The sequence below is a fragment of the Neofelis nebulosa genome, chromosome 9, assembly GCF_028018385.1.
Source record: "Neofelis nebulosa isolate mNeoNeb1 chromosome 9, mNeoNeb1.pri, whole genome shotgun sequence".
Classification (NCBI taxonomy): Eukaryota; Metazoa; Chordata; class Mammalia; order Carnivora; family Felidae; genus Neofelis; species Neofelis nebulosa.
Genome location: NC_080790.1, coordinates 61,753,401 through 61,768,161, shown reverse-complemented (window position 1 = coordinate 61,768,161; position 14,761 = coordinate 61,753,401). Strand labels below are relative to the sequence as shown.

Sequence of the window (14,761 nt, the reverse complement as noted above, 5' to 3'; positions counted from 1 at the left end):
TTGTATTTTTTAAAAAGATAAAAATTCCAAAGAGTCCCTCCCTGCAATACAATGCTACTGTGAGATTTTAACTATTTTCAAATACCTATTACGGTGAATAGAGATAGGTACCTGTTTGGCTTAATGCGCCCCCCCCCCCCCAAAAAGCAGAACTTTGTTGAATTCAATGTACAAACAGGCATTTCCACAATAAAATGGTTTACCTCAACATCCAGCTCAAGAATGTCTGCAGTCATATTCATTAGAGAGCCAATGTTCGGCTTGGTTCTCCCAAAGTCTCCATGTACAAACTCTTTAATGTAGCTGGGATTTGTTTAAGGAAACAATGGAGATAGCTATGCAGCACCAACTGTTTGGTGAGATTTGATAGGTAAAAGGGAAAGGACAGACAAAAGCAGAAATGTTACAAGGGTAAGGTTATTTCCGAGCTGTGACCAGTGATGTGTGTCTTAGAAAATAAGCTCTGGGGGCACCTGGGTGGCTCAGTCGGTTGAGCGTCCAGCTTCGGCTCAGATCATGATCCCACAGTTTGTGGGTTCGAGTCCCGTGTCGGGCTATGTGCTGACAGCTTGGAGCCCAGAGCCCGGAGCCTGCTTCCAATTCTGTGTCTCCCTCTCACTCTGCCCCTCCCCTGCTTGCACTCTGTCTCTGTCTCTCAAAAATAAATAAATGTTAAAAAAAAAAAAAAATTAAAAAAAAAAGAAGAAAAGAAGCTCTGGCAACTGGTTCCCACCAGCCTGGAAGCCAACAGCAGGACTCAGCACTAAAAGTCATGACTTTCTTTTTTTCTTTTTTTTTTTTTTTTTTTTTTTTTTTTAATTTTTTTTTTTCAACGTTTTTTATTTATTTTTGGGACAGAGAGAGACATAGCATGAACGGGGGAGGGGCAGAGAGAGAGGGAGACACAGAACCGGAAACAGGCTCCAGGCTCCGAGCCATCAGCCCAGAGCCTGACGCGGGGCTCGAACTCACGGACCGCGAGATCGTGACCTGGCTGAAGTCGGACGCTTAACCGACTGCGCCACCCAGGCGCCCCTTCTTTTTTTCTTTAGTTCACCTCCAAGTGCCAAAGTTTAGCTATGGAATTTTTTTTTTTAAGTTTTGTTTGTTTGTTTGTTTCAAGTAATCTCTACACTCAGTGTAGAGCTCGAACCCACAAACCCAAGATCAAGAGTCACACGCTTCATTGACTGAGCGGTCCAGGCGACCCTGGATGTACATTTTTTTTTTAAGTTTATTTATTTATTTTGAGATAGAGTGTGTGTGCATGCGTATGCACACGAGCAGGGTAAGGGACAAAGAGAGAGGAGAGAGAGAATCCCAAGCAGGCTCTGTGCTGTCAATGCGAGCCCCAGGCAGGGCCTGAACTCACAAACTGTGAGATCATGACCTGAGCCAAAATCAAGATTTGGACGCTTAACCAACTGAACCACCCAGGGGCCCATGGATATGGATTTTTTTAAGTTAACTGTAGTTCAATACTAAGTAAAACAAAACCTTAGCTATTTTTTCTCTGCCACAAATTCCATTTTGTCATCTTTTTGGCCTCATTTTTCAATAATGTCAGCTGGCATCTGCCAAATGATAAGTTTCCACAGGGTCACACACAGAGTAACCTCGATGATGGCTTTCCTGGTAATGTGACCCAGTGACACAATAGGAGTAGGATGGGAGGGACAATAAGAATATTAATTTAGTCTTGAGAAAGGTCCTTCAGAAGGATTATCAAAGGACCTAAGTTCTTGTTTGCAACTCTTGCATGGTTAACAAGAGAATTAGGTTAATTCTTCTTTTAAAGGGGCAATTTTGTGTTTCCCTCATAGGTCTTCGAATTTTGAAGTCAATGGTTAATCCTAGAATTACTTATTAAGATTATATTAATATTCCTTACACAGGACTCTACTACAGGCTTGAAAATATTTATCTGAAAGATATAATTTTGCTAGCATTCAGTAAAACTCATTTAGCGTTATGTTGTGTTCTATAAACCAGCACTTAGTATAAAAACTTGATATAATTTGAATAGGAAAAGTAAGTTTATTCTTAGATGATAAAACACTTCCACCATTAACATGCTGATATGATGTCCTCACTTTCTGAAAGTTTATTCACTCTACTTTCACCAAATGTTTTGACTCAAGGATAAGACATATAATTATCTAGTAACTGCCTTCTTTACTAAATGCATAATTACACAACAGTTATAATTCTTTTTCTCTCACTTTCTTTAAAATTTTTTTTTTCAACGTTTATTTTTATTTTTGGGACAGAGAGAGACAGAGCATGAACGGGGGAGGGGCAGAGAGAGAGGGAGACACAGAATCGGAAACAGGCTCCAGGCTCCGAGCCATCAGCCCAGAGCCTGACGCGGGGCTCAAACTCACGGACCGTGAGATCGTGACCTGGCTGAAGTCGGACGCTTAACCGACTGCGCCACCCAGGCGCCCCTCTCTCACTTTCTTTAGAGAATGCTACTTCTGAGGAGCAATGATGAGGGGACATGACCAAAAGCCCCAGAATAACCAACTGGAAGGGCCAGAATGTTCTTATTCATATCCAAAAGGATGAGGTATAAGTCAAATGAACTAGTTCAGTGTACTGGGCAATGTATGTGAAAAATCCACATACTTCTGTGTATAACCACATGGTATCTAAAGCTTTACCAAGTAGTCTTTCTTGGCTAATCCCTTAAATTCAGGTACACGGCTAGTCCTAAAAACGTTTTAGTAAGATTGAAAAGATACTTGTTTCTTCAAAAGACCACTGCATTTCACCTGAGCACACTACACCTAAACTGGAATTAGGTAAAAAGAGTGGGAACAACAACAACAAAAAAGAAGTGATTTCTTTGACATTCCATTTACAGTAGGCAAATGTGCTCCAAACAACAGAATTACAAAGGTCTGCCTGCTGTCTTCTCAACAGATCAATCCCTCGATCTAAACCAAAAGTTGAAAAGATTTTAAGAGTAAATAACATACATCTATTTCACCTTTGCAAATTCTGGTTGCTTCTGGGATGTCAAAGGGCGGGGTGAGGGAGGAGGTTGGTGGGGAAAGAGAGACAGACTAATTACATCAACATGGTGACAATGCTAGTTGGTGATTAAAATAACTTTTTTTTTTGTTGCCTTCGATCCATAAGTAGATCATTAGTTTTATTATAGTTAAGTATTTTATCACTTCATACTATTGGATCACTAAATAATATAAAAACAGGAAACAAACACACAAATATTAGGAGCACTTTTGAAAAGTAAACTAGAGCTAGGACTAAGGCAACTGCCAGATGTATTTTAACCAGCAGCTCAGGGTTAATACAAAATCATACAAGGCAGAGCCCAATATGAAGAAGTGATCATTTGTGGACTGTTCTCTTGTTTTGGGCCAGTGGGCAAATAAAGTGTAGATCAGTATGTAAATTAGGGCCACTCCCATCTACTATCAGTGTTTAATAATCTGGGGCAAGTGCTCCAAATACTGAAAGGACCCAAATGTCGTTATGAAAATGTGACTTGCAAAATGTTATGAAGACACAAATCAATAAATGAATCAATCAGAATTGTTTCCTGAGTCCTTACTATGCAGTGGGCATTGTGTGAGACACTGTGACTATTTTAAGGTTCACATTCTATTGGCTGCTGACTCATGGTTTAAAAAGTCATTTTGAAAAATACAAATTAAATGGGACACCCCCCCCCCCCCCACACACACACCCAAAAACAGAATTTTTCTCCAACCTAATCCTTACCCTAATTGTTCCTAGATCAAGTTGAACCTATCTTCTGGGGCAGCGTGAACTCTTCCACTAAGGTTCCACTTAGATTACTGCTGGGCGGAAGGCGAAAGGATACGTGCCAGCTTGAGTCTTCAGGTAGAGGTGGAAGTGATGTTCATCCACATAGCGCGTCTCCATGGAGTGAATGATGCGAGTTCTCACAGCCAAGGGCCTCCGATGCAGGACTCGGAGGGGTGTTTTCTGGTCAATCTTTAAGTCCTAGAGGAGGATATGTTACACAACCATGGAGTCAGCTTTGCTCCCAGGGCACCCGCGGAAGCCCGTCTCAGTGTCTCCTTTGTCATCCATGGCTCACCACAGAGGTCTTCTTTGGTGGACCCCATCTATCACTGTCAGGGTAGATACTGGTACTATAATAAATTGTACCTCCAAAGGTTCAGGCTCTATGGAACTTCTCATAATCTAGTCCGTAGTTACTCATTTTCTGGGCCTCCCTATGCTATTAAAAAAGGATTTGGATGGGGCACCTGGGTGGTTCAGTCAGTTAAGCCTCCAACTCTTGATTTCTGCTTTTGGTCATGATCTCACAGTTGGTGGGATCTAGACCCACGCTGGGCTCTGTGTTGACAGCTCGGAGCTGGCTGAGAATTCTCTCTCTCTTTCTCTCTCTTTCTGCCCCTCCCTTGCTTGTGTGCACTTGTGCTCTGTCTCTCAAAAATAAATGAATAAACATTTTTTTTGATAAGGCTTTGAAGTAAATGATCCCCAAGGTCTCATTTACTCTAATATTTAACAAATTGATTAGGACCCCAGAGTTCTAGTCTATCCTTTATTTTAACAGAGCTCTTCTAGAAGATCTGTTCTTACCTTTTTTTCCCCTGACCCAACAGATGATTTAACAGTGGGGTGAATGGCTGAGGTGAGAAATGGCTTTCTGTAGAAGGTGAGGCCTTGGCATCACTTGTGTGTATGGGCAGTGTGCAAGTTTGAAGGACAACCATATACCTACTCACTAGGTTATTTTTTTGGTTATATGAAAAGATGTATCTGGAAAATTAAGTTACATCACTGTTTAGGGTAGTATTTTCAATATAATAACTACAAAGAAGTGTGTACAATAAATCAAGACCTCTCAGTATTTGTAAGCCCAGTTCAAGTTACTTGAGAATAACAATACTACATGCTTTTGACAATTTAGATTTTTTAGGGGCACAGCCTTGTTTTTCTTCAGAGATTTCCTTTTGTCACAAGACATAAAATAAGAAATAGAGATTAAAATTGTAAAAGGTCAACTAATTCTAAGTTTTAAAAATAGATATTGGATATAACCAGAAATGTAGGTTCATGAGAACTTTGAATCCTCTGCCATTTCTTGCTGGAACAACTCCTTCCTAATTTATACGACTTGGGAGCGCCTGAAGCCATGCTAAGAGAACAAAGATTTCTGTCTGGTCTCCCCTCTATCAAGTTTTCCACCCAGAAAGAAAGAGCAAGTTCTGACAAAGACTACACTTGAAATGGTGTGACTGTTTTGATCATAGCAGTGAGTCAATGGCCCCTCCTAACTTGTAGGTTTTATGATTCCATAATTCTTTGATTTAGAAGCATGTTGTTCTGCTGAGATATGCTGTCTACATAAGGTCTGACATTTCTCTGGCCAAAAAGACAAAAAAAGGACATGGCTGAACTGTTAAGGAATCTGTACAGATACAGCCTTCACTGTAGAATACAGAAATAACTGGCCTTTAAATGAGTGACTAAGGAATGCTCCTCTCCCTGTACTAGTACTCACTCCCAGTCCTAGTCAATGGAAGTACTGACTGAGCTGGGAGACCCACCACTGCTTCCAATATAACACTCGTTCAGCACACACTCCTGTGTGTTTTGTGTCTGCTTGTTTTCAGTAGACAAAAGGAAACTATTTACTTTAACATTGCATTCTTCTGGCCCCATTCTGATGAATTTTCAGAAATACAGACACATACGCAAACAACTTTTTTTTTTTCCTTAGAAATAGAATACTCTTAAAAAAGAAGAGACAACAGACTTCAAGATGTATTAGAAAGCTGTAATCATCAAGACAGTATGGTACTGGCACAAGAACAGACACTCAGATCAATGGAACAGAATAGAGAACCCAGAAATGGACCCACAAACATATGGCCAACTGATTTTGACAAAGCAGGAAAGAAAATCCAGTGGAATAAACACAGTCTCTTCAGCAAGTGGTGCTGGGAAAACTGGACAGCAACACGCAGAAGAATGAACCTGGACCACTTTCTTACACCATACACAAAAAATAAACTCAAAATGGATGAAAGACCTAAGTGTAAGACAGAAGCCATCAAAATCTTTGAGGAGATAGCAGGCAAAAACCTCTCTGATCTTGGCCGCAGCAACTTCTTACTCAACACGTCTTCGGAGGCAAGGGAAACAAAGCAAACATGAACTATTGGGACCTCATCAAAATAAAAAGCTTCTGGACAGTGAAGGAAACAATCAGCAAAACTAAAAGGCAACTGACGGAATGGGAGAAGATATTTGCAAATGAAATATCAGATAAAGGCTTGGTATCCAAAATATATAAAGAACTTACCAAATTCAACACCAAAAACACAAATAATCCAGTGAAGAAATGGGCAAAAGACATGAATAGACACTTCTCCAAAGAAGACATCCACATGGCCAACTGACACATGAAAAAATGCTCAACATCACTCATCATCAGGGAAATACCAATCAAAACCACAATGAGATACCACCTCCCACCTGTCAGAATGGCTAACACGAACAACTCAGGCAACAACAGATGTTGGCGAGGATGAGAAAGAGGATCTCTTTTGCATTACTGGTGGGAATGCAAGCTGATGCAGCCACTCTGGAAAACAGTATGGAGGTTCCTCAAAAAATTAAAAATAAAACTACCCTACAACCCAGCATTGCACTACTAGGTATTTATCCAAGGGATACAGGGATGCTGTTTTGTTTTTTTTTGTTTTTTTTGTTTTTTTTTTTTTTCAACATTTTTTATTTTTTATTTTTGGGACAGAGAGAGACAGAGCATGAACGGGGGAGGGGCAGAGAGAGGGAGACACAGAATCGGAAACAGGCTCCAGGCTCCGAGCCATCAGCCCAGAGCCTGACGCGGGGCTCGAACTCACGGAGCGCGAGATCGTGACCTGGCTGAAGTCGGACGCTTAACCGACTGCGCCACCCAGGCGCCCCCAGGGATGCTGTTTTGAAGGGACACATGCACCCAATGTTTATAGCAGCACTATCAACAATAGCCAAAGTATGGAAAGAGCCCAACTGTCCATCGATGGATAAATGGATAAAGAAGATGTGGTATATATATACAATGTAGTATTACTCAGCAATCAAAAAGAATGAAATCTTGCCATTTGCAACTACATGGATGGAACTAGAGGGTATTATGCTAAGCGAAATTAGTCAGACAAAGACAAATATATGACTTCACTCATATGAGGACTTTAGGACACAGAACAGATGAACACAAAGGAAGGGAAGCAAAAACAATATAAAAACAGGGAGGGGGACAAAACATAATATGGAGAACAAACAGAGAGTTACTGGAGGGGTTGGGGGGGATGGGCTAAATGGGTGAGGGTCATTAAGGAATCTACTCCTGAAATCACTGTTGTACTATATGCTAACTAACTTGGATGTAAATTTTTAAAATTAAATAAATAAATAAATAAATAAATAAATAAATAAATGTGATAAAAACAAAAAAGAAGAGACAAATAGTAAATTTGAAGTGACTTTTTCTCAAAATGGGGTAGTAACTCAGTTTTTCTATTTTTTTTTTTAATGTTTATTTATTTTTGAGAGAGAGATAGCAAGAGCAGGGGAGAGGCAGAAAGAGGGAGACAGAGGATCCAAAGCAGGCTCTGTACTGACAGCAGAAAGCTCAAACTCATGAACTATAAGATCATGACTTGAGCTGAACTCAGAACCTCAACCAACTGAGCCACCCAGGCACCCCTCAGTTTTTCTATTCTTGATGACAATAGGAATATTTGAAAATAGTTTTAACCCCAACACAAAAAAATTATTAGAAGTCAGCTAGTCCCATCAGTCCATTTGAGCTATGAACCATTAAAATAGACCCTTTCATTGCTTACTCTGTACCTACAAAAATTATCTTTCACATTATTCAGCATTATTTCTGAATTAGCTGTGAATAGGGCTACCTTCAAACTATGAATGCATTTTTTTTAAGTAATCTCTATACCCAACATGGGGCTTGAACTCACGACCCCAAGATCAAGAGTCACATGTTCTACCAACTGAACCATCCAGGTGCCCCAAATCTATTTTTTAAATGAGTTCATCTTCCCCTCAGAATTCTGAATGACTTACATATGTGGTGAAATAGTGGTTTAGAAATTTGTTTTCCAATCTTAAGAATATCTGTCTAGAGTTAAACTATCATTCTAAAGGCTGCAGATAATGGGCTAAAAACCAAACGGCTTTTGATATAGACTCATGGAACATAAGATCTGGAGGCCCACTGGGGGTGATCTAGTCAACACCCACCCCCGTGTTAGGGATGAACGTGTCTTAACAGGTGAATGATTCATACTATAAACATTATTCTGCACTTCACTTTCTTTCTCATAATGTCATGTGTGTTTCTGTAAGTCATAGGTGTGGACCTACTTCTATCCTTTTTTCCAACAATTTTAGGCATATATACACACAAGAACATAAATGGGATCACATGCTGCTTTAGTTTTTTTTAATAACTTTATAATATTCCAGATTCCTCTGCCATTTCCTTTTTTTTTTTTTTTTTTTAATTTTTTTAATGTTTATTTTTGAGAGAGACAGAGACAGATGCGAGTGGGTTGGGGCAGAGAGAGAGGGAGGCACAGAATCAGAAGCAGGCTCCAGGTTCTGAGCTGTCAGCACAGAGCCTGACGCAGGGCTCAAACTCACGAGCTATGAGATCATGACCTGAGCAGAAGTCAGACGCTCAATAGACTAAGCCACCCAGGTGCCCCTGCCATTTCCTTTCTGAAGGAAGTTCACTTTGTTTCTAGCTGTGTTGTTGTTGATTTTGCCACTTTGAATAAAGTCAGTAAACATCTTTGTGCACAATCCTTAAGCCCTGGAGTTTTATTTCTTCAGGACAGATTGCCAGTAGTGGAAGTGCTGGGTAGAAGACGAATACGTTTTTAATTTTTATAATCACTGCTACATTATTTTCCAAAAAAGGCTAAACACTTTACATTTCTACTGACAAAGTATGCAACTAGTCTTCTCCATGCCAACCAATAGGTGCTAGTCTCAGAGGACTAAAGTGATGTCTTATTGTTACTTTAATCCAAAGTGGAACATCTTTTCAGATGATCCTTGGCCATATGCAGTTGCTCTTTTTCAGCTACTTGATCCTTTGTCTATTTTTCTCTATTGGGTGTTTGCATTTTTCATAAGTAGAAATCCTATTTATGGTATCTTTTGCCACACGATTTGTTTTGTACATAGTTGCATATATGTGTATACAGAAACACACACTCATGTATATGTTTTAATGTTTATTTATTTTTGAGGGAGAGAGACAGAGCATGAGTGGGGGAAAGGCAGAGAGAGAGGGAGACACAGAATCTGAAGCAGGCTCCAGGCTCTGAGCTATCAGCACAGAGCCCAACATGGGGCTCGAAATCACGAACCATGAGATCATGACCTGAGGCCAAGTCAGATGCTTAACCGACTGAGCCACCGAGGCACCCTTCTCATGTGTATGTTTAAATCACAATGTATCACCCAATAAATACTCTTATAGTTTGTTTTCTTCCCCTGAGCATTTATCAGGAACATTTTCCTTTGTCAATAGTCATCTACCACATAATTTCTAACAGCTGGTTAGCAGTAGTCCATCATACAGATAAACCATAAGATGAAGTCTGTCTCCTCTAGTAGGTCATCTAGATTATTACAAAATATTGCCCATTTTAACAACGTTGTGATAACTATACAGACCTCTATATCCATTTATGCTCATTCTTTGCATTTGAGAGTAAATTATCCTTACAGGAAGAGATGGGGATAGGTGGGAAGAAACATGCAAAGGAACAGGCAGACCCTCTACAGTGCCATATGCTCATGTGAAGGAAAACCTAGCACATGCCAAAATTTGTGCTGTACACATATTATCCTTCTTAAAAATTTATAACAGGGGCGCCTGGGTGGCTCAGTCGGTTAAGCGTCCGACTTCAGCTCAGGTCATGATCTCGCAGTCCGTGAGTTCGAGCCCCGCGTCGGGCTCTGTGCTGACGGCTCAGAGCCTGGAGCCTGTTTCGGATTCTGTGTCTCCCTCTCTCTTTGACCCTCCCCTGTTCATGCTCTGTCTCTCTCTGTCTCAAAAATAAAGAAACGTAAAAAAAAAAAAAAAAAAATTAAAAAAAAAAAAATTTATAACATGTTGGGGCACCTGAGTGGCTCAGTTGGTTAAGAGTCCGACTTCAGCTCAGGTTGTGATCTCACAATTCATGGGTTTGAGCCCCGTGTCGGGCTGTGTGCTGACAGCTTGGAGCCTGGAGCCTGCTTCAGATTCTGTCTCCCCCTCTCTCTGCCCCTCCCCCACTTCCATTCTGTCTCTCTCTCTCTCCCTCAAAAATAAACATTAAGACAAATTTATAACATATCTTATTTATACACTTTATCTTAGCATCAATTCTATTAGACAATTCTATTTCGTATTTCCTTTCTACGGATGACCAAATATAATAATAGCATTGCTCACGTTTTCTATGTACCAGATACTGTTCTAAGTGCTTCACATGACAACTCATTTCATTCTTCTGATTCTACAGACGAAGGAAACAAAGCATAAAGAAGCCAAGCAACGCGTCCAAAGTCACACAACTAGGAAATGCAGATTCAGGATTTGCAGCCAAGCAATCTGTGCCCAGAGGCAGGATCTCAATCACTGGCAATGCTGCCTCTCAAACAGATTCGATGAATTGCCCAGTCATTCAACCAGTAAATGGCAATGCCAGGATTTGAAAGCAGGTCTCACATTCCCCCAAGCCCATGCTTTATGACTTGCTACTAACAATCTAAAAGACAAAGAAATATTTTATAGGCAATCAGAAAAAAAAAAAAAAAAATAGAGCATTTAACTACCTTTATGTCATTTAGGAATTCAATGTCTTTTTTCTGTATGGCTTTATTTGTCCATATTAAGGCACTGTAGGATTTGGTCTTTTCTTCTTCACCTTCTTTCATATGTCCTATTGCCTCTCTAAACAAAAACAAGAAAAGAAAGTTTGTCTAAACACACAAAATACACTTAAGCCTTGCCCCAACTTCCCTTTCTTCAAAAATAGCTTTATCAAGATAAAATTTACATACAATTCCCATTTTAACTGTACGATTCAGTGATTTTTAGCATGTTTAGAGAGTTGTGTAGCTATCTCCATAATCTAATTTTTTAGAATACTTCATCACCCCAAAAAAGAAACTCCATCCCTATTTGCAGTTGCTTCCCATTTCCTGTTTCCCCTAGCCCTTGGCAACCACTGATTGACTTTGTCTCCATAGATTTCCCTACTCTGAATATTTCATATAAAATGGAAGCACACAATACATGGTGTGTGGTGTCTGGTTTCTTTTACTTCATAATGTTTTCAAGGTTCATCATGTTGGTGCATGTATCAGTACTTTATTCCTTTTTATTATTGAATAATATTCTGTTGTATGGAAATACCATATGTTACCCATGGACATTTGGGTTGTTTCTACTTTTTTGCTATTATGAATAATGCTACTATGAACATTCATGAGCAAGTCTTTGTGTGGGTGTACATTTTCATTTCTTGTGGGTATATATCTAGAAGTGGAGTTGCTGGGCCATAATGGTAACTCTACATTTGACCTCTTGACAAACTGCCAACTGTCTTCCAAAGTGGCCACACATAATCTCACAGCAATTTCTTAGGGTTCCCATTTCTCTACATCTTTGCCAGCATTTGTTTTTTTCTGTCTTTTTGATTATAGCCATCCTAGTGAGCCACCCTAGTGAGAGTAAAGTGGGATATCACTGATGTTTTGACTTGCCCTCCCCTAATGGCAAATGATATTGAGCACTTTTTTTTCATGTATTCATGCATAAACATAACATCCTCTTTGGAGAAATGTCCACTTAATCATCTTCCCCATTTTTAATTGGGTTGTTTTCGTATTATTGAGTTGTAAGAGTTCTTTATATGTTCTGGATACAATTCCCTTAACAGATACATGACCTACACCAAAACTTCCATTTTGAGTTCATCTCCAGTGAGTCTACCCTTACCTTGTGACAAGCTGCAAGTCACGGACTTGGATTTTGTTAGACGAATTATTAATTTTCTGTAGTAGCAGAAAAAGAAAAACAATTAGCAACTCTAGTTCAGTTACAGAGTTGCAGAAACATGACGATTTCCATGTCATGAAGTGGTTTACCTGCTGAAGTTCCTTAATTTCTTGTGAAGTGAAATGTACTCTATGAGGATTCACCAGCTCAATTGCAAAGGGCCTTCCTGGCAGCACACACCCCGTCATGAAACAGAAACGTGTTGATGGAGTTAACATTTGGGCCAATGCAAGAGGGTTAGGAGGTGTGAAAAAACGAGTTGAGCTCTAGAGGACTGAAAGTTTAGTGACATGACTACATCTGGGGGAGGGAAGAATGTGTGAAAAGAATCAAGGGGCTTTTTGGGGGGCTGCTAAACCCCAGGACAGGCAACATGTGAAAATGACTGCTTTCCCAAAAGTCCAGGAACAAGCCTGTGTTAATTACAAAATAAAATCCAAACAACTGCTAATTGATTTGGTTACACAAAGGCAACATTATTACACACAGCAATGCCCAGGTATACCAAGCTGAAATCCATCCTCCTAGCCTAATCCACTAGTGAAATGGAAAAGCTGTGATTCCATAAGGGGAAGGGACTATTAACTCTCAGCATCTTTCTTGTAATGCAACAATGCAAAATGAGAGAAATGAAGGCTAAGAGAACAGAATCACTTTTTAAATGAAGATGTGCATTTTGAAAACTGTACTGGTACTGCTGAAATGTTATCAAATGGAACAATTAATAATCAAACTTTTGGAAAAACTTGGTTACCACCTTGTTAATCCACATAAAATTCCCTTAGAACCTATAGGTATGCAATAAGGATGGCTTCTGAACACATGATTCCTGTTAAGACATAATCATATAATTTATAAAGGTAGCTCCATAATTCGCAAAGCCTCCGCACTGGGAGAAGCTCTGGGCTTTGCCCACTTTGGTTTTAACTGAGCAACTACAGTGAACCTGCTGTCTGAGAAGGGTGATAGTCTGAAAGTTAGTTCTAGTCAAGTGATGCTGTTGCAATCTTACCATTTCCTAATGTTCTCACATCTACATCTTCTCTTCCAGAGGAGGAAAAATTAAAACCTTTGCAAAGGAGATAAAGAAAAATAATCAGAAACATAATAGCCCTAAGACTTTCATTCCCACCCGTTGGTAGAAACCCCATTTGTCTGAAATAATCTACAGGAGAACTCCAAGGGATAGTCGCCATCCCACCTCTAATCCCAATCTCTAATAAAAATAGCAATGATAAGAAGTACCATTTATTGAGCACCTATATGCTGGGCACTGAGCTAATTTGCATACATTAATTCATTCAATCCTTATTAGAACTTTATGATGTAGGTATTAAATAAAAGAACACCAAGCTTCTAAAAGGATAAGTACTTTTATCAAGGTCGCATGATTAAATGGCAGACAGAGCTAGACATTTCTGATGTCAAAGCCAGACCTTAACTATCACCTCATGCCACCATCCCATGGGAGACCAGAGGCAGAGCACTTTTTAGAGGAAGGCTCCACAACAACCCTGGTCACAAGCTTACGGTGAAAAATTTGTCATTTTCCTTCTTTTTTTTTTTTTCCTTGAAACAAAACAAAGCAAAATCATTTATTTGAGAATTAAACTCTATGAAAGGAAGAGGAGTGGGGGGGGAAAGGTTTAAAAGTAAATTCTTTGTATCAAGCAAAGCCTAAGCTGGGACCACAACAAAACTAGTGTTCATTCTAAGATAAATGGATCGTCCTAGACTAAAAGCTGCAAATATTAGAATGGGAAATGGTGTAAAAAAAGGTGCGGGGGGCAGCTGTTGCATCATAACTTTCTTAGATACAAAACTGACAATTTCACCATCATTGCCATAGCAAACATTACCACAGGCAGGCATTATTCTAAATTTTTCATAGATGTTAACACTATAAGGTAGGTACTATCATTATCCTCATTTTACTTACAAGGAAAACGAGCCAGACAGGATAGGTAACTTGCCTAAGATCACATTACTGGTAAGTGGTAGGGCCAGGATTTGAACCAAGTGGTCTGACTCCATCCAGAGTCTCTTAACCACTGTCTATACAACACCACCAAGAGATAGGCAGAAGAGTTCAGACTCATGCCCACAGGGAAAGCAAGACTGGTCTTCTTGGATCAGGGATTAGAAAAGGCTGGGACGTTTGGAGAACTCTGGTCAGTCATTAGAGTTTGGTAAAGTTTAAGATCTCTGAACACATACATATATTAGAGGCTATACAAGGCACTGTGTACAAGGCTCTGTGCTAGACACAGGGGAGATAAACAATATGGACACGGTCCTGATCCTCACAGGGCTTACTGTTTGTGGAGGGATAGGGACTGTAATATAGTGGGTAGGGCTACGACAGGAAGCACATAGCATTATGAGCACATACAGCATTAAGAGCACAACTGCAACATGAGCTATGAGATTTGTATTTATTCCTCAATGGTCCAGCTACTTCAGAGAGCACAAGATGAGGAAGAACAAGATAGCCGGAAAGAGCAAATGGGAAAGGCGGAATGGTGAACACCATTTAGACAGCCACTTTTTTCCCAGGAAAGAGTCTATATGTAAAGGTCCCATGTAGATTTTAGAAAAAGGAAGGTTAAAAGGCTTGGAAAGGCCTATGAAAACTACACTGAA

The 14,761-nt window shown here is 39.8% G+C and overlaps 2 protein-coding genes across 4 annotated transcripts in view; one reads left to right on the top strand and one right to left on the bottom strand.

Annotated features, from left to right (window-relative positions):
* REL (REL proto-oncogene, NF-kB subunit) overlaps positions 1-3,880 on the top strand; it is a 53,134-nt gene extending 49,254 nt beyond the window's left edge. Inside the window, exons 11-12 of the transcript XR_009248602.1 lie at positions 2,466-2,569; positions 3,766-3,880. The gene's annotated coding sequence lies outside the window, so the exon portion shown is untranslated. The remainder of the gene's footprint in view (positions 1-2,465; positions 2,570-3,765) is intronic.
* Positions 1-14,761, bottom strand: part of PUS10 (pseudouridine synthase 10) — a 72,891-nt gene that overhangs the window by 3,258 nt on the left and 54,872 nt on the right. For 2 of the 3 annotated variants that reach the window (XM_058684009.1, XM_058684010.1), the window contains exons 12-17: positions 13,131-13,187; positions 12,208-12,284; positions 12,059-12,114; positions 10,891-11,008; positions 3,854-3,996; positions 204-303 (exon numbers count right to left, since the gene is read on the bottom strand). In XM_058684009.1, the coding sequence (XP_058539992.1) occupies positions 204-303; positions 3,854-3,996; positions 10,891-11,008; positions 12,059-12,114; positions 12,208-12,284; positions 13,131-13,187 (551 nt within the window). Of the gene's footprint in view, positions 1-203; positions 350-3,750; positions 3,997-10,890; positions 11,009-12,058; positions 12,115-12,207; positions 12,285-13,130; positions 13,188-14,761 lie in introns of those variants that run through there. The other variant, XR_009248603.1, reaches the window with a different exon arrangement.